Genomic DNA, 17,787 nt, shown 5'->3' on the forward strand with positions numbered 1-17,787 from the left:
CCCTGTGGGGGAAAAAGGTGCCCATGGGCTCACTTGGAGACGGAACCCATTTGCCTCCCCCCACATGGGCCAAACTGCCCGACAGAAGGGCCAGGGCGGCCCTGAGGGGTTGAGGCCATCCTGAGGCCACCTGGTTCGCTGGTGGCAGAGCAGGTGTCGAGCCTGTCACCTGAGCCCCCATTATCCGGGACTTTCTTGGTCCCCATCTCAGCTGCCTGCTTTGTCCTAGAGCCTAAGACAGGCAGGGTGTCTTAGGTCTTAGGAACAGGGGTGTCATGGGTTAAAGTGACCCCTATACCCCAAGGTCACATCCACTCAGAACCTCAGAAAGTGGCCTTATTTGGAAACAGGGTCTTTGCCCAGGTTGAGGCAAGGACTGAGATGAGGTCGTCCAGGAGGAGGGTGGGCCTGAGACCCATGAGACCCAAAAAGAAACACAGAGGCCACCTGAAGATGTGGAGACGCAGGCAGAGCCGGAGTGATGCCGCCACTGAGGCCGGAAGAGGCAGGAAGTCTCCTGCCCTGGACCTTCGCAGGGAGCCCGGCCCTGCCCACGCCGTGACCCTGGACGCCTGGCCTCCAGACTGAGTCCTTTTCTGTAGCTTTAAGCCGCCCGTTCGTGATTTGTGACAGCAGCTCAGGACCCTGAGTCACGAGGGGCAAAGGGGCTGGTGAGGCCTGTGCACAGCTAAGGGCTTCCAGACCTGGACCCCAGCCTTGCCACGGCCCCCCACCGCCACCGGTGGCCCTTGAGGTGCAGGGGAAGCCTTGCATAGCAACCTCTTCAATTCTAGCCTTTTGGAGGTCAAGTTCTCTTGGAATAAACTGGGAGGAAATTATTGTCACATTCTGACCAGTTCACAGGGTTCACTGCAACTGATTTCAATTTTAAGAAAAACTTACATCCAAGGCTACCCGAATCGAAGCAGCTCACAGCACCGCCTATGGAAACGCTGCAAAGCTTCGTTTTAATGAATAAATTAAGATTCGCTGTTGGCTTTCCAATCATCTCCTTAAACATGTGCGTCTAAGTCCCTGAAAGCTTTTTTCCCTCCCGAAGGATTAAACAATTTCTCAGCAATCACTTTCATGCTATCTTCACTCTCATCCAAGGAGCCCTGTATTTTCAGGGTCAGAAAAGAGAAAAAAACAAACAAAAAAACCCCTCACTCCAAAGCTTTCCGGGTTTGCATCTGGAACATTTATTTCAGGAAATACGTTTTCAACACATTGTTATTTGTACAAAAAGAGACGAATTTCTCAGGAGGCACATACCGAAAGGCCACTGCGGAACAGAGCCCGCCCGGTGAAACGAACAAGTTTTCAAAATCTGGCTGCAGACAGAGCCCCCTGGGGGGGGGGGGGACGTGCGGGGCCCCGGGGGCCGGGATCCGACGCTGGAGACAGACCCGGCCTCTAACATCTTGGTTTTGGCAAAAACGGCAAGTCGGCAAGTAAACTGGTTTGCTAGGGGTCCTTCCTCTCAGGTGGGGCGTACACACGCAAAGCAGTAACACACGCACACACGCACACGCACGCGCCAGGTCCCTCGGCCCCCACCCCTCCTCCTGTGCTTCTCATCGGCCGCAAGGAGCACGCCTGGGGTCCACAGATGTGCCCTGCCTGGGCCTGAGCCGGACCCCCCCTCTGTCCCGGAGGCAGGAGGGAGCATCTCGGCCGTCCCCGCGGAGATGGAGGCGCTGTGGCACCCCGACTCCTGACGCCTCCCTCTCTGGGGGTCTACCGTGAGCTCTGGGGGCAGGGGCGCAGGCACACTTAGGGCAACACGAAGTCAGGCTTGCCTGGCCTCCCACCTCCCGGGGGCGGGGGCTGCGTCAGCGAGGCCTGGGTCTGGAGGGCCCGGTGCCCATCTGAGGTGGCCAATGGCACTCACTTAACTAGAGTGCCTTGGGCCAAATGGAGGTCTAAAGAGAGGGGCAGACAGGTCGCACGGGTGGGGGTGGGGCAGGGCAGGCACCAAAGCCACCAGGGCCTCTCTGGGCCTCTCCAGTCACAGCTCCCATGGCCCTCGCCTCCCTCAGCTCCTCTGCCAGAGTCACCTGCTTGGACCTTCTCCGAAATCGGGGAGTGGGGTGGGGAGTCATCTTTTCCCTTCCTTTGAATCTTCAATCAAATCCCAGCGGGGTGGGGGACGAGGGGAGGGGGTGAGGACGGAACAGGAAGGGAGAGGAAGACACACCTCCCTCTCTCCAGCTGGTCCCAGTTTCCCCGCCGAGGGGACAGCTGGGGAGAGCTGGTGGCTCTCGTGGACGGCTGAGATAAAGGCACTTTCTGCTCCAGGACAGGCTTTGAGGGTGGGTGGGTGGGCAGCAGCCCAGGGCCCTCTGCTGCATCTAAGCAATTGGCATCTCGGGTCTCGTGGAATGAACGACGCCCCCCTTGGGGGCGGGGTGGGGGTTCCGTCAGCGCCGTGTAGGGCATGGGGGAGGGGGGCAGGAAGGAGGTCCAGGTCCCCAGGATGGCTCGGTCCTCCCCGTGGGCGGACCCCCCCCCCCAAACCGGGCTGCAGGGGCTGCTCCCAGGGACACGGAGGGAGGCCACGCCCCCAGCCCCTGGGAGCTGTGGCCTGGGGTGGGGGCGGGGCCAGGCGGAGTCAGCGGTCCGCCCGCCCCTCCTGGACCCCGGGGACAGCCAGGGAGCCCAGGCCCTGCGCCCGGTCGGTCGTCAGCGGGCCGACAGCGAACAGACTCTGAGGGCGCTCGGCCTCTGGTTACCTGGCAGGTGAAAAGGGACGGAGATGGAGAACACATGGAGAAAATTATATAAAATAAAAAGGGGCAGGGGGCGGGGCGGGGCGCTGGGGGCGGGGCGGGGCCGCGCGGCTACATCTCCTGGGCCTCCTGCGCCTTCTCCTCGACGCCGTTGGCCACGGCGCCGCTGCTCTCGTGCAGGCGCTTCACGCGGTAGGCTTCGAAGTGGATGCTGCTGGTAATGTCCTTGATGTTCTGCATGTGCGTCCTGCGGCGGCGCGGGAGGGGACGCGGAGGTCGCGAGGAGGGCAAGGCCCGGAGGCTGCCCTGCCCCTGCCCCACCGCCTGGCTCCCCGGGAGACCCCCCAACCACACCCACAAGGCCCCCGGGCAGGGGCCTGGGCGGGGGCTCTCCACGGCAACCCCGGACGCTCTCAGACCACGTGCTCTGACACGTCCCCTTCCCCCTTCCTCTGTGACAACCCGGTGGCCAGTCCAGGGACACGGGCTGGATGCCGTGGGCAGGCAGGTGGCCTGGGGGCAGTGCTGGCCACCCCTGCCAGTCCCGTGTTCAAGCTTTCCTCTCCACAGCTCAGCAGCGGAGACTCAGAAAGGGGGTCGGAAGGGCCCCCGGTGGGCGTCCTTCCTCAGCCGGGTCCGGAGCAGCACCACGCGGCTGCCCCAACCTGGGGCCATGAGACACGGCTCCGCCCTTCCTCCTGACCTGGCACCCGCTCTCATGGGCTACTCCTTGCCTGGACTCAAGAAAACTGAGGACAGGACCTTGGAGGGGGAGCTGGGGAGGCCCCCCAGCCCCCTCCGTCTCCACGCCCAGCACTCGAGACCTCCTGGGGCCCCGGCTGCCTCTTCCCAAGTAGAAGGAAAAAGGATTTTCACTTCTTGCTTCATTTAGAAAACCCGCCTCTGAGGTCCTCCAGGGAGGAAGGCAGGTGAGCAGGGCGCCACCCAACCCCAGGCTGCCAGCTCCTCCCAAGCACCGGCCGGGCTCTCACCTGATGAGCAGGTCCCGCAGGTAAGCAAACTCACAGTGGGAGGTGTTCTCAACTGCAGAGAAGAAACAGGAGGGCGTGATGTCAGGTAAGCCCCCTCACCCAAAGCTGGGGGGGGGTCACCACCCACAGGGGAGCAGTGGGCCCCTGGGCTCCTGCCCTCAGGAGGGTCTGCTCTAGCAGGGAGAGGGCGCGGTAAGTGGCCAAGACAGCCGAGGGGAGAGCGCTACAGTGAGCAAGCTCACCGCCCCAAGGGATTGGGGGGGGGTCTCCTGGGAAGAGTAGGATGTCTTAGGGGAGACCTGGAGACGGGAGAGGAGTCGAGAATAGGACGAGGTGGGAATCAGGGCTGGATACCTGTGTACAGAGACCACACCCTGGGGTGACCTTGGATACTGAGCTCAAGAACCAGCAAACCTCCCTACGCTGCCCAGGGGGAACAGGCACAGGCTGCAAGACAGCAGTTGGTTCTGGGGTACAGGAAGAGGGCACTCCCAGGCACCCCAGAGCATGCAGGCAATGCCATGGGCCAAAGCTGGTGGCATCTCAGTATTGCCACGCTCCATACCAGGTGGGGCACTCTGCCTTGTGTGGCTCTCAGGTACTGGCGCACCTTTTCAACAGGAGGCGAACAGAGAAGGTGAAAGAAGAGGCCCAGGTGCCAGTCTGTGCCAGGCATCCGGCCTGTGGGACTTAATTCACCCTTCACACACCCTTCAGGGCCAGTGGCGTCTTAACCGTGTCTGTCCAGGTTCCAAAGCCCAGGAGGCCAGAGCAGGGCTGGATCCCACATCTAGCTCCCAGGTCCAGGCTGCCCCATCACAAGCCACGGGGCAGGCAGGGCCGGGGCTGTAAAAGGGCCAAGCCCTCCGCCTCGCCAAGCCCTGCGATGCTCCTGCTCTGACTCCACTCGCCTGTGCCCGGGCTCTGCCCTTCCACCCCTGCAGGGCTGTGCCCACACGAGAACTCTCTGCTGACCGACTCTCATGCAGCCCCCACCCCCTTTTTTCTTTTTAGGACCACACCCGCAGCATATGGAAGTTCCTGGGCTAGGGGTTGAATTGGAACTGCAGCTGCCGGCCTACACCACAGCCATAGCAACGCCAGATCTGAGCCGCATTTGTGATCTATGTCAGCTCGAGGCAATGCCAGATCCTTAACCCACTGAGCGAGGCCAGGGATTGAACCCGCCTCCTCAGGGATACTAGTCGGGTTCATTACCACCGAGCCACAACAGGAACTCCTCACACAGCATCTTACTCTGACTTGGAGAAGCAGAGAGAGCCAGCAGGAAGAAACAGAGCCCTGATGCTGAGTGAGCGAGCGATGGCGCCTCCTGGCTTGTATGCAACTTACTCCGGCCTCTCTGACCCTCGGGCTCCTCATCTGTAAGGTGACGACAACGTCACCCAGCTCTCAGGGACACGAGAGGATTAGATAAGTTAACTGTGAGCCCTCTTAAAACACTTCAGGCAGCGTCCAAGGACGCGTCAAGTGCTTCCGGGTGGTGGAGCACCCCAAGGAGGGGAGAACAAAGAGACAGGGAACCCCGGACAGGTGGGGGAGGGGGAGGGGGAGGGGGAAAGCCCTTAATAACTCTAGCCAAAAGCTCGCAGAGTGGCCGGATCTCTGGGCAGTTCCCAATTCACAAGGTCCCAGAGATTTAATTTAAGAAAAGCTGCCGGATTCCCGGGGAAGTCTGTTCTAGAGCAGGGCAGAAATCCCCTCCAGGGCCTCACGAAGGTGGCTGGGCTAAGAGATCCACTACCCTGCCACCACCCTTACGGGTTCCATGGGGCTGTTGCTCATCACACCCCTCAACGTGAGCTGGTGGCACCGCAACAAGGCACGGGTCACTTGCCGCAGAGGATTGGTGGGGGGCCCTCTGAGGAAAGGCAGAGAAGAAAGAAACCAGCCGCTTGCATTTCCCCACCGTTTCCTTCACCGGCTGCCCGCACGGCCGGCGTTGGCCACCAGGGGGCAGCAGAGGCGCGCCAGCGCCCCGCCCTTTGGCCCTTTGTTACCCCAAACTTCTCCATCCTCCAAAACATACCTTAGTGGGAAAATAAAGTTCCTAAACAAAGATTTCAGGACGAGAGGAAATGGGAGAGGCGGGGCCAAGATGCGATGAGCCCTGGGTGAAGCCTGATTGAGGCTGCTCGGGTGGGACAGGGAGGTGAGGGCATTGGAGAAATAACCCAGGTAAAATGAGCCGGCCCCGGGGGCACCACGCCAGGGAGTTTCCATCACATCGGTTCCTTAAAGGAACTGCTGCCCGGGAAGCGCCCACATCTTTGAGACAGCCTCTCCTTCTTCTAAGACCTCGGCTCAGGGTACCCACCTTATGAATGGTGCGAATGGAGGCCCTGGGGGAGGAAGGGGTGTGTCCAAGGTCACAGGGACATGCCCAAGGTCACAGGGACATGCCCAAGGTCACGAGCTGGGCGGGTGAGGGATGGGGCGGCAGCCGGAGTTGGGAGCAACTGCTGGATTTTCTGCTGCCTTCTCTGTGCTGGGCCTTGGCCAAGCGCACAAGGAGCAGAGTGGCCCGATGTAATCTGTTCCGAAGAGGGAGGGCAAACAGACGGGGCGGGGACATGCCCGGTCCACCCCCCTCACGGGGACGGCCACCTGCGGCGTGCTGGACTGTGTCCCCAAACCATGTCCAACTCCAAACCCTGGGTACTTGGGACTGGGACCTTATTTGGAAAAAGCCTCTGAAGGTGTAGTTAAGGTGAGGCTCTCAAGACGGGATCGTCCTGGATTTAGGGTGGGCCCCCCCGGGGGGGCAAGAGGGAAACGCAGACGCACAGGGGAGGCCGTGAGAAGACAGAGCAAAGCAGAGCAGAGACTGGAGCCGAGGATGCCAGGAGTGCGGGCAGCCACCAGGAGATCGGCAGCAACAGAGTCTGCCTCAGGGCCTCCAGGACTCGGGATCAATGAACTTGTGTTTTAAGCGTCTATGTGGGTGACAGCAGCCCTCGGACGCTAACATATGGAGGGGGGTGTCCCAGGAACTTCCAGAGGATGGGGGGAGGGCATCTGGTCTCAGCTGGCCAGAGCCATAGCCTAGCCCTTTCCTAGGCCCAGAGAGGTGGCGTGACTTGCCCAAGGTCACACAGCATGCCTAGGAAACGCCAGTGCCAGAACCTAGAACTCGAGTGTCCCTCCTCCCCTCTCCCGCCCCCAGGGGATGGGGTGGAGACACAGCTCCGTCAGCTAATGGCTGTGGTCCCGGACCAGCCAACTGCCCCCTTGTTTCCCTCCCGTCGGGTGGGAACCAGGGGACACCCCCACGGTGGCTGGGCGGGCAACGCAGTGGCTGCGGCCCCGGCGCCGGCTCAGCGGTTCACCTTCGATGGTGCCCCATTTGGTTTTCCTTCCAAGGATCCTCTTCCCGTTCACTTGGTACTCGTGATCGCTGCCCACCACGGCGAACGGAATCATCTCCTGGGGGGGGGGGGGCGGTGGTCACATGTGCGTGCAAAGGCCAGTCCACTCCCTGGGCCCCTGGGAGGAGCTGCCCCGCGTCCGGGTCCCCAGCCCTGAGACCCTTGGCCCGAGAGGGTCTGGACACTCTGGCCCCAGCCCTCTTGGCCCAGAAACCCATTCTCATGGCTCCAGGCCATCCCAACCGTTTTCCCAGACCCCAAGCTGGGGGAGGAAGACCTCCCCCCGACATCCTCCAGCAGGAGTCGAGGGGCCGCTGGGAACAGCATCCTGGCCCGTCCACTCACTCGGAATTTCTCGTTCACCAGCCGGTCCTCTGAGTCCTCATCAAACTCCTTCTGGGGGTACACGTCGATGCCGTTGGACAGCAGGTCTGCAGTGATCTGGGGGCCCAGGGGAGAGATGTGGGCACCGTTCACACGGCAGGCTGGGCCGGCGACCCTGACACTCCCCAGTTCTCTGCCTTCTGAGTGGAGGGGCAGCCGCAGGTCCCAAGGGACCTGGGCACTGCCCCGGCATCTCCCTGCCTTGCCCTCCAGCTCATCGACCCCCAAGAAAACAGCTTGGGCTGGCCGAGCCAGCCCCGACCTGAGCTCTGCCTGGACACCCTGGCCTGGACACGCTCGCACTGCAGCTCCCAATCCTGCACAGGTGCACCTGCTTGTGCTCAGCTGTCATCGCCCTTTGTAGCGACAGCCGCCCCGTACAGGGGACGTTCAGTCCCTGTGAATGGCAGTCATTTCTGCCCTGAGCACAGACCATATGCGTAAGCAGCTTGGGGACCTTCTCCTTCCAGACACACCCATTACCAGGGGACCGTCCTCCCCTAAGCATGCTGGGAGATTCCCTGGCCCCTGGGGCTGGGGGTGGAGCCCCGTGTGCGAGGGTGGAGCTTTGGGAATTAGACTGAGGGGCCCCGGAGGCAGAGTCTGGGGGGCCCAGGGGTCTCAGATTTTCAAGTTTCCCCAGACGGCTCCGGTGTGCGGCCTTTTGGGAAGAAAGGGCCCGGGGACAAGCCCTCCTGCTGGGACAGCAGCCTGAAGCGGGACAGCAGGGGAGGAGGGAGAGGCTGGCTGTCCCCCAGTGGAGACTGTCCCTTCCATCTCATAACAACCTGGCCGGCTGTGTCTGATGAGCCCTCCCTGGGGCGGGGGGGGGGCGGAGGCGGGGCCTACCCGCTGTTTGAAGTAGACCCTCTCCTCCAGGGTCAGCGTGTCGGCCTTGGCAATGACCGGGACGATGTTGACCACTTTGCTCAGGCGCTTCATGAACTCGATGTCCAGGGGCCTGAGGCTGGAGCAGAAGGACATGGGTGAGGGTGTGGCTGGAGGGACATGGGGGTGGGGACAGGAACGAGGGGGGGGGCTCATTCCAGCCTGGATGGAGCTGAGGGAGGGCCTCAGGGTGCCTGGGGTCGAGGGGGTCCCAGGTGGGTGCAGCCGACAAGGTCACAGCTGGGGGCTGAGTGCCCACCAATCCCCGAGCAAGGGACACAGTGACCCTGGCAGGAGGGCAGGCAGCCAGGCCAGCTCCAAGCACCCTGTCCATAAGCTCCCAAAGCCCCAACATGTCCACTTGGAGAAGGGCTGCCGTCTGCCACTGGCTCAGGTGGCCGTCGCGTGGGGGGGCTTCGATTTAGGGGGAGTGGAAGGAAGGGTGGGAGCAGGTACCGCAGCTCCGGGCTCAGGTGGCCCAGCCACCCTGGCATCCCCAGCCCCCTGCCCCTTGGCTCCAGCGTGCCCAAGGGCTGACGTGGGGAAAGGCTGACCCTTCAGCCCCTCCCCTGGCCCCGGAATGGCAGGCACCACTGCCCCACTAGGAGCGCGCCACATCTGCCAGTCACTGATGTGGTCTGGGGTCTGGGCGGCGTGGGCTCCAGGAGGAAGCCTGAACCAGGATGGCAAGAAGCCACCCCCATCCCATGGGCCCAGGGTCTGGGGGTAGGAACAGGGCACAGTGTCAGCTGGTCACTGCAGAAGCAGCAGTGCCTGCCCCAGGGTGCCCCGCCTCCAGCTCCCGCCATTGGCCTCAGTGAGCAAAGCCTGGACCAGCTGCCATGGGACCCTCGGGTGAGGCCCCTGCCCCACAGAGAGAGAGGCTGAGTCACAGACCTCTGCTCCCAGGCCTGCCCAGTGCCCCGGGCCTCCTCGCCTCCCGAGCAGGCGGCTTGGGGCTCCGCATGGGTCTTCCCCAAAGGCCAAGGTGAGGCCTGCTTCCTTGGGGGCTCAGGCCCTAAACCCTGGGCATCAGGCTCCAGGCAGAATTGAGTCCAGAACAGCCAGAAGGAGCAGAGCTTCAGCCGTGGTGGCCACCAGGCCCCCAGCCCTCTCTGGCCGTCCACCCACGCTGGCTCCTCCCTGCTACTCCCGCTGCCCACTGCTGGGTCCACCTTCTCCCCAGGCCCTGACTCAGGACCAGCCCGAGGGTGCCAAGGACAAGGCATCTGTGAGACTACCAAGAGCCCTGCCCCCACAGGGAGACCACCCCTGCTCCAAGGCACCCACCACTAGGCAGCCTGGCTGTCCTGGGCGTGCACCTCTAGGTGCCGTCGGAACCCACAGGGGAAAAGAGCTCCCACCAAGGTCACCTCGAAAATGTCAGTCCTTATCCAGGCCTGCCAGGGGCCACGCCCGTTCCCTGTGCTTGAAGCCCTCCGTGGTCCCTGCTGGGAACTGTTACCCCATCGTCACCACCACCACCCCGGTAACAAGCATGGGGGGGGGTGCAGGTACATACTAAGGGCACAGCCGGGGGCTCGCCCCGCCTGCCAGGCCTGCCAGACCCTCCCTGGCAAGGTGCAGGGCGGACGGGGTTGGGGACGCAGTGTGGGGGCAGCAGGGGCCCAGGGGCGTGCAGGCTGCTGACCACTCCCCCCTGCCCCCCCCAGACCCCCCCCGGAACGTACGCGTGGCCCGTGGCGGGGATAAAGTAGAGGCAGCAGTGGACGCGCGTGTCCGGGATGCGCTTCTTCCGGTTGATGTTGACCTCCTCCTGCAGGTACTTCTCGTACTGGTCGTTAATGAACTTCATGATGGGCTGCCAGCTGTGCGGAGAGGCCGGGTCAGCCTGCCCGCAGGCGCCCCGCAGCCCGGCGCCCCGGTCCTTGCCCGCAGGCCCCTCACGCCCCGAGTCCCAGCCTGACGCCCGACACGCGTGGGCAGAGAGCCCCGAACGGACCCCTGTGCTGACCTCTGACCTCAGGAACGGGCGGGGGAGGGGGAGGGCCGAGACCCCTCACCAGTTCTCGTTGTTGATGTGGTCCCCGAAGCCCGGCGTGTCAATGACCGTCAGCTTCATGCGGACGCCCTTCTCCTCGATATCTGCACAGAAGCGCAGCCCCCCGGCTCAGGGGGCGCCCGGAACCCTGACCGGCCCTGCCCCCAAGAGGCCCCCCCCCCCGGGGTGCCCCACGCGATGCCAGGGAGATGACGCCGGCCGTGGTAGCGACATCCCGCAGGGCTCCTTTCCCAGGCGTCCCCCCCCATGACTTTTCCTTGCAAGCCCCACTGTCTCCAGGGCCTCAGTCACGGGGCGCTGGGGTCCCCGACTCGGCCGCCCTCCCGCCAGCCCGGGCCGGCGCTCGCTCACCGTGTGTGATGGACTTGATCTCAATGGTCTTAGGGATGCGCTCCTCGGAGGGGGGCTGCACCGACTTCCGGCTGATCTTGGACTTGAAGAGGGTGTTGATCAAGGTGGACTTGCCCAGGCCGCTCTGCCCTGGGGCGGGAACGGGGCTGCTCAGCGCGGGCTCCAGGGGCCGGGGAGGCAGCAAGGTCCCCCAGCAGGCGCCGGTGGGGCTCTGGGCCGGGGGGAGGGGGGAGGCAGGGAGGGACGGGTTCCCGGGAGGGGGCTGAGCGCTCGCCGAGCGTCGTGGAAAAGCAGGACATGGACTCCTCGCTTTCTGGCCACAGCGGGTGTTCCCTGCCCCAAGCAGGGTCCTGGGGGTGCCCGGGAGGAGCTGAGATGCAGAACAGTGTTGGGCGGCCCTGTGGGGGGCTGGCCCTCCCCCGCAGCCCACTCTTGGCTGGCGGACATACTAGGATCCATGTGGGGTTGGAAGGAAAAGCCTATGGAGCCCCCTGCCTGGGACCCCATGAGGGAGAGTCTGCCTGCCCGAGGAGGGAGGCCTGCGACCCTGCTGTGGTCTAACACGGCCAGGCCGTCCATACTGCAGGGTTCTGGTCCAAAGCCCCCAGCCACCAAGGGTCACCTCGGTTTGGCATACGCGGCCTGCAGCTGGGTGACCACTGGGCTCCAGAACAGGCCGCTGGGTCAGTTCCTCCTGGTACAGGAAGCCTGACTGGGCCCCCGGATGGCAGGCAGCGGTGCCTCACTGCTAGGGGCAGGGACAGCACTGACCGGTGCCCAGAGTCCCCACGCTGTCCCCTGACCTGGCCCCAGAAGTGCTCTTGCCTGGCCTTGCTGTGCGTCCAAACCTTGCCTCACCCCCAGTCCCTGGCAGGCAGGAGGGCTCGGGCAGAGGGCACAGCAGGGGGGGATCTGGACTCAGCTGTGACAGGGGTTCCTCCTGCTCCAAACTGCACTGAATCTAGGAGCTGCCTCGCTGTGCTGACCCAGGTCTGGCTCAGTGGGCCCTCCCTGAGCACCGGGCACCTCCTGGAGGGGCACTTACCCCTCACAACCAGGTGGTTGTTATCCCGTAAGACAGAGGAGGAAAGCAGAGTCCAGAGTGGGCATTAGAACCAGCAGCCCAGCTCCAGGGCCTCAGCCATGACCTTCCACCTCGGGGGTCAACAGTGGCAAAGGCCACTGGTGATTCTAAGGTGCCGAGTATGCGCCAGGCCCATCTCGCACCGCACACACACACACACGTGCACGCGCACGAACACACACACTCCAGACGTGGAGCCCCATCGCTTTATCCTTGCATTGAGCTGCCTTAGGCCACACTAACCAACCTGTCTTTAAAAATTGAATTCTATTGATTTTCCAACCAGGATAACCTTTCAAGGAAAGCGTGGGCCTGAGAGAGGCTGCGTCAGGAATCCCCAGGCAGCGCGTTCACCCGCCGAGGGCTGGCGCTCCCCACCCATCTCCACCTCTGCCCAATGGCGCTGTGTCTGCGCCAAGCCCTAGGCCAGGAGCTAAGTCAAATATCCTGGCCACGGCCCCTGACATCTGGGAGACACCGAGTCGGCTATTTTAAAGTTTATCCTGTTAAGTATTAAGACTTTTGCTACCACCACCCTCATGACCGCTTGTGAAAGTTCTCGAGTGCCCAAGACCATGCCAGCAGCCGAACACCTTCTCCCATTTGCCCCCCAGCCCGCCAGCCCCTTGGGGTCAAGCTTTCACCCCATGTCATGGAAGAAGCCCCAGGGAAGTCAGCAAGCATCCTGCAAAGCTGCGATTCTACCCTGGCCCGGGACCCCCTTCCACCCTCTCTGCGTCTTTGCAGTGGGGGCCCTGCTGTGGGAGCGAGGTCAGATTGTGACCTGAGTGGCCTTGTCATGCCCTCTCTGGACCTCATTTCTGCCTGTAACACGGGGCGTCCCCTTCACAGGGCTACTGTGAGGACGGGACCTGAGGGGTCTTGGGGAACAAGGGTTGCCCACTGTCCCCGCAGTCTGGCCCCCAACCCTGTCTGGGCCAGGCTGGTCAATGACCTCCCCCCCACCCCCGTGACCAGTGATCCAGCCCTGCAGGGGCCGCGGCGAAGCCTCCAGCCAGACCTGCTGGAGGCGGGGCGGGTGGCCCCACCAGGGCTCAGCTGTAGCGAAGGGGACGCTCCAACAGGAGCTAAAAGCAGAAAGTGGTGGCCCCTGGTTCTGGTCCCCAGCCCGGCCTGGTGCTGGGCTTGCCCAGCTGTCTCAGAGGTTCTAAGCATGACGGGCAGAGGTGCCCGGAGGAGCTGGCAGAGGCCGGAACCCTGCTGGGGGGCACGAACATGCACATATGACACCGCACAGGCTGGGGCCAGAGCCCCCACTTCACGGGAGACGCTGCCCGGAGCGCGTGGGGCCGGCCCGGGCCGCGGCGCCCTGCGTGGGTCCCAGCGGCGGTGGGGCGGGGACTCACCGACCACCATGATGTTGAACTCGAAGCCCTGCTTCATCGCCTTCCTGCGCATCTGCTCCAGGATGGAGTCGATCCCCACATAGCCGAAGTCCACGGGGGCCTTCTCGTTCCGCGGCGCAGGCGCCTGCTTGAGCCCCGCATCTCTGGGGGTGTCGGCCATGTCGCCAGTGCTGCCCGGAGCCACCTCAGAGGCTGCAGAAAGAGGAGAGGGCGCATGAGGGGTGGCGGGGGTCCCAGGCAGGTGTCTGCTAAGCCCCCACATCTTCAGGTGGGGAGACCGAGCTGCTCAAGAGGCCCCTGAGGAAGCCCCGGAGCAGGAGCCTCAGTCCAGGTGGCAAACCATCAGCCCTGCCCACCTGGTGCCCCTCCCCCAGCTCCAGGGCAGGCTGACCCCCCCAACCTCCTCTTCCTCACCTGAGCTGCACCCAGATCTGCCCTGAGGGAAGGGAGCGCCCTCTCTGTCCCACCCCCACCCTGCCCACCTCCATCCTGCCCAGCCTCCACCCTGCCCAGCCAAGGTACCCAGGTGGGTCCCTCCATCTCCTTCACTGACTCAGACAGTCCCCAACACCTGTTGCGGCCTGACAGCCTAAGAGCCCTTGGGGTCAAACAGCCAGCGTTTGGGCCAACCTGTGAGCCAGAATATAGAAGGGGGCAGCCTCCTGCAGGAAGGAGGGAGGGAGCCAGCGCTGGCTCCGTCCAGGGTGTGTGCCAACAGCCCCGGGGTGGCGGCAGTGCTGGGAGGAGGGGCTCCTTTGCAGGCAGGAGTGTCTGGGTGCAGAGGCCCGCTCCTCAGGGCCCAGGTGTTCCCAGGAGATGGCAGGAGGGAGAGAGACCTGGGCAGCACCTGGGGGCACTGCCCTTGCTTCCCACCCTGGACTAGATCCTGGTGGCCGTCTTCCTTCCGGCTTCCTGGCACCTGCAGGCCCCACACCCACAGGCCAGGGCAAGGCTTTGCTTTCAGGTCTGCAGATGGGGCTGAAAGGCTCAAAATAACTCAGGCTTCTGTGATCTATAGGCTGGAAGCTTCCTCTTTTCAGAAGTCCACATGCCCAGGCCTGGGGGCAGGAGTGGGGGAGGGGGACACCCAGAAGGGGCCCAGTGGGGCCTGAGGTGCACACGCCCAGAGAGGCTGGTCAGGGCACTCAGAACAGTGCAGGCTCCCCACAGGGTCCGGCTGGAGCACACTGGCCATGTCCCCATGAGCCCCACAGCACACACCCAGGCCACACCTTTCCCGGGCTGGCCTCCCAGCGCCCCCTTCCCTGCCCCCAAGAGTCCAGGCTCTCCCCACCCACTTTGCCAGCCAAGGAGTTTTGGCTTCATCCTCCCCCCCACCAAGGAGGCTCACAGTCTCTTCTCCTGGGGCACCCCGAGCTCCCGGGAAGGGACCACACAGCGCGGGCCTGAAGCCTCCTCTGCTGCTGGCCTCACCCCACCCCACGAGCCCCGCCTGCCAGCCCCCAGGGAAGGGCTGCTGGTTCCCCTGCAATCAGCTCTGGATGTGGGCCCAGGAGGCAGGGCTGGGCATGCAGCCTTCCTTTCAGATGCCTGCCACCCATCCCCCGCCCCCACCCCCAGGAAGCAGCAGGACACAGGTCGCCAGGCCAGAGGCCACAGCGGGGCTTTCGGATAGTGCGTTTCCACTTCCTGGGGGAATAACCGGACGCTAACCCCCTGCTTCGCCCCTGGGCTCGGGCCTCTGCAGCCACATCTGTCTGTCTCCATCCTCCCAGGAAGGAGGATAGGGACCCCAGGTTATAAATCCCAGAGACAGGGTGGGGCTGGGGGGTCCGTCCCAAGTCTCCGCAGCCTGGACGAAGCACAGCCGTTCCTACTTCACAGAACAGACGGGCCAGGAGCCTAACGCGTTAAACCCGCGGGGGGCCACGCAGCTGTCCTAACAACAGGCGCACACTTGAGGCCTCGGATCCTCGCTGCCCCCACCCCCCAGGCCAGGGAAGGGCGAGGGGCCCAGGAGGTGGGGACCCCCATTTAGCCGCCACTGGGGGGCCTCCTCCCTGCTCGGCACGGAAGGCTCGGAGGGCCTCTGCTCACTCTTCAGAAACACTCTGCCCCAGGCTCCAGCATCTTTAAATAAACAAAGAGCAGAGCTGCATCTGGCCTGGACGTGTGGCTTTGGGGCTGCTTCCTGGAGACAGACATGGGGCCTTGTCTTTCGGGGCAGCAGTTCAGCCCCTGCCCCACGTGACCGAAAATTGCTTCCATCTGTCTGTGGCTCTGGGAGCCATTCTGCCCGGGACTGGGCCGGCCCCCTGCCCACCCCCACATCTCCCTCCATCCCCCACCCCCTCCCGGGCAGAGCCACCCCCGAACCCCCACACTTCCCTCCGTGGGCCCTGGGAGCCGCAGAGCGAGGGAGGCTCCGGCTGGCCCCTCCGCAGGCACTGACATCCAGGGCAGAAACTCGAACCAAAGCAAACATCCTGCCCACCAGGGCCCCCGCTTGAGAAGTCATCATAAAAACACGACAAGCGCCATCCTTTCCACTGGGGGAAGGGCCTGGCCTCCTGCACAGGTGAGGGGCCATTCCTGCAAGGGCCCCCCGCTGGGAGGCACCCTGGTCGGCAACCCCAACTCTGCCCACCCCCCTGACGTCCCCCACAAGCACGAGAGCTCCTCCCCCTGCACCTACCCGCCAGGGCACTTTGGGGTCTGCCCTCAGGACCCCCCGCCCCGGGGGGAGAGCAAAAGGCCCTGGCAGGCCAACTGGCCTAGAGTCACTTTTGGGAACCCCAGCGGGACCCCGGGGGCTCGAGCCAGCTGGACGGACCAGCAACTCCAGCACCGCCCGATGAGGCAGCCACGTGTGACTTTTTAAAAATCGTGGTAAAATATTTATTATGTATTCTATAACACAAAGTGTGCCATCCTAACCAATTTGAAGTGTGCGGTACGACAGTGCTGGGCAAGCATCTACACAACTCAGCGTGCAAAACGGAAACCGTCTGCCTTGAGCACTAACTCCCACTGCCCCATCCTCCCTTCTATCTCTAGGAGTGGAACCTCGGGGGGACCCCACGGAAGTGCTACCAGGCAGTATTTGTCCTTTGGGGCCTGGCTGGCTTCACTGGGCTTAGGGTCCCCAAGGTCCATGCCGGTCACAGCAGGTGTCAGGGCGTCCTTCCTGCTGCAGGCTGCGTAGCAGTCCACGGGGTGAAGGGACCGCATCGCGCTGACCCGCTCACTCGCGGATGGACACTCGGGCTGCTTGTGCGTCTGGCTCTTGTTAAGAGTGCTGCTGGGAACATGGGGGACAGACACCTCCTCGGGACTCTGCTTTCAAAGCTTTGGGGTATAAACCCAGAAGGGGGATGGCTGGGTCCAAGGGTAGGAGTATTTTTAATTTTTTGAGGAACCGCCCACTGTTTTCCACATGGGACCTTGAACGGCACCGAGTCCAAATGAGGAACTGGATTTTTTCATCTGAATTAATTAAAGAGCCACACGCGGCAAAGGCCACCGATACCGGACAGCAGAGAATTCTAGCCCCACCTGCTCGTTCGACAAATGGGGAGCCGAGGGCCCCGGCGATGTTTTCTGCGATGCACTGGAAGTGGTCTGGCCACCACGAGACCTCGTGCATCTCATCGGTGCTGTAACCTCCCACTCGCTTCTGTGATCTCTGATTAATATCTGCGTCCCCCCAACAGACCATGTCCCCCCCACAGGCCATGAGCTCCAGTGAGGATGAGGACGTGTAGATCCCCACGGGGCCCTACAGGGAGGGGACACGGAGGGGGGCTCTGCTGACGGTGACGGTCAGACCCATGTCGCAGAGCTGCCACCTCTTGCCCTGCCCCCCTGCCCCACGTGGTGCCCCATCCTCCTCCAGGGCCTCTGCCTGCAGCCGGGGCCTCACTCTCTTCCCCGTGGCCCTGTCACGTCAGGTTTGTTTCACAGTCCTACTTCATCAAAAGCCACGAGGAGGAAAAGGAAGTTCTTAACAGAAAAGCAAGAGGTTCCTGTTTCATGTCCAAGATGATTCTCACTACGCTCGTCAGGCGCATAAAGCAAGAGGGAGCCCCACGCTTTCAAAGTGGACAACCCATGCTCAGAGACGTCAAGCAACTTATCCAAGGTCACACAGCACCACCTGCCACTATGTTCACTGCTCCGACCTGGGAAAGGGGATGGAGGGAGGGGGGATGCTCACCCCTCCTTCCCAGAGCCACACCCTGGGGACCGAATGCTAGGTTTGCTGGGGGTGGCTGCGACCCCTGGGGTGGCCTCACCCCTGCTCCACGGGGTCAGCCACTCTCTCCCCAGGCTCCTAGGCCCAGGGCAACATTACTGCCCACCACAGCACCACCCTCCCCTGGAGAAGGGCAGCGCAGGTGGGGGCGACCTTGCACCCCAGTTTGTGCCTTCCTCCCAGCCCCGTCATTTTCTCTGTTGTGGTAACAAGACACGACACGCAACCTCGACCGCTTTGACCACGTTAAGAGCTCTACTGGGCATCATTAAGCACGTCCACAGCAGCTCGTAACCCTCCCATCATCCATCTCCAGGCTCCTGCATCGTGCCGGACAGAAGCTCCATGCCCAGCCAACACT

General features: G+C 63.2%; 1 protein-coding gene across 10 annotated transcripts in view; it reads right to left on the reverse strand.

The window, feature by feature from the left end:
* Positions 1–1,178: 1,178 nt before the first annotated feature.
* The window catches only part of SEPTIN9 (septin 9), a 153,009-nt gene continuing 136,400 nt past the window's right edge, over positions 1,179–17,787 (reverse strand). For 9 of the 10 annotated variants that reach the window (XM_047757121.1, XM_047757123.1, XM_047757124.1 and 6 more), the window contains 9 exons: positions 13,211–13,402; positions 10,760–10,888; positions 10,410–10,491; positions 10,077–10,214; positions 8,347–8,464; positions 7,459–7,554; positions 7,075–7,171; positions 3,725–3,776; positions 1,179–2,979 (listed from right to left, as the gene is read on the reverse strand). In XM_047757121.1, coding sequence (XP_047613077.1) covers positions 2,844–2,979; positions 3,725–3,776; positions 7,075–7,171; positions 7,459–7,554; positions 8,347–8,464; positions 10,077–10,214; positions 10,410–10,491; positions 10,760–10,888; positions 13,211–13,402 — 1,040 coding nt within the window. In that variant the 3' untranslated portion in view covers positions 1,179–2,843. Of the gene's footprint in view, positions 2,980–3,724; positions 3,777–7,074; positions 7,172–7,458; positions 7,555–8,346; positions 8,465–10,076; positions 10,215–10,409; positions 10,492–10,759; positions 10,889–13,210; positions 13,403–13,840; positions 14,154–17,787 lie in introns of those variants that run through there. The other variant, XM_047757127.1, reaches the window with a different exon arrangement.

This window comes from Phacochoerus africanus, chromosome 14, assembly GCF_016906955.1.
Source record: "Phacochoerus africanus isolate WHEZ1 chromosome 14, ROS_Pafr_v1, whole genome shotgun sequence".
Taxonomy (NCBI): Eukaryota; Metazoa; Chordata; class Mammalia; order Artiodactyla; family Suidae; genus Phacochoerus; species Phacochoerus africanus.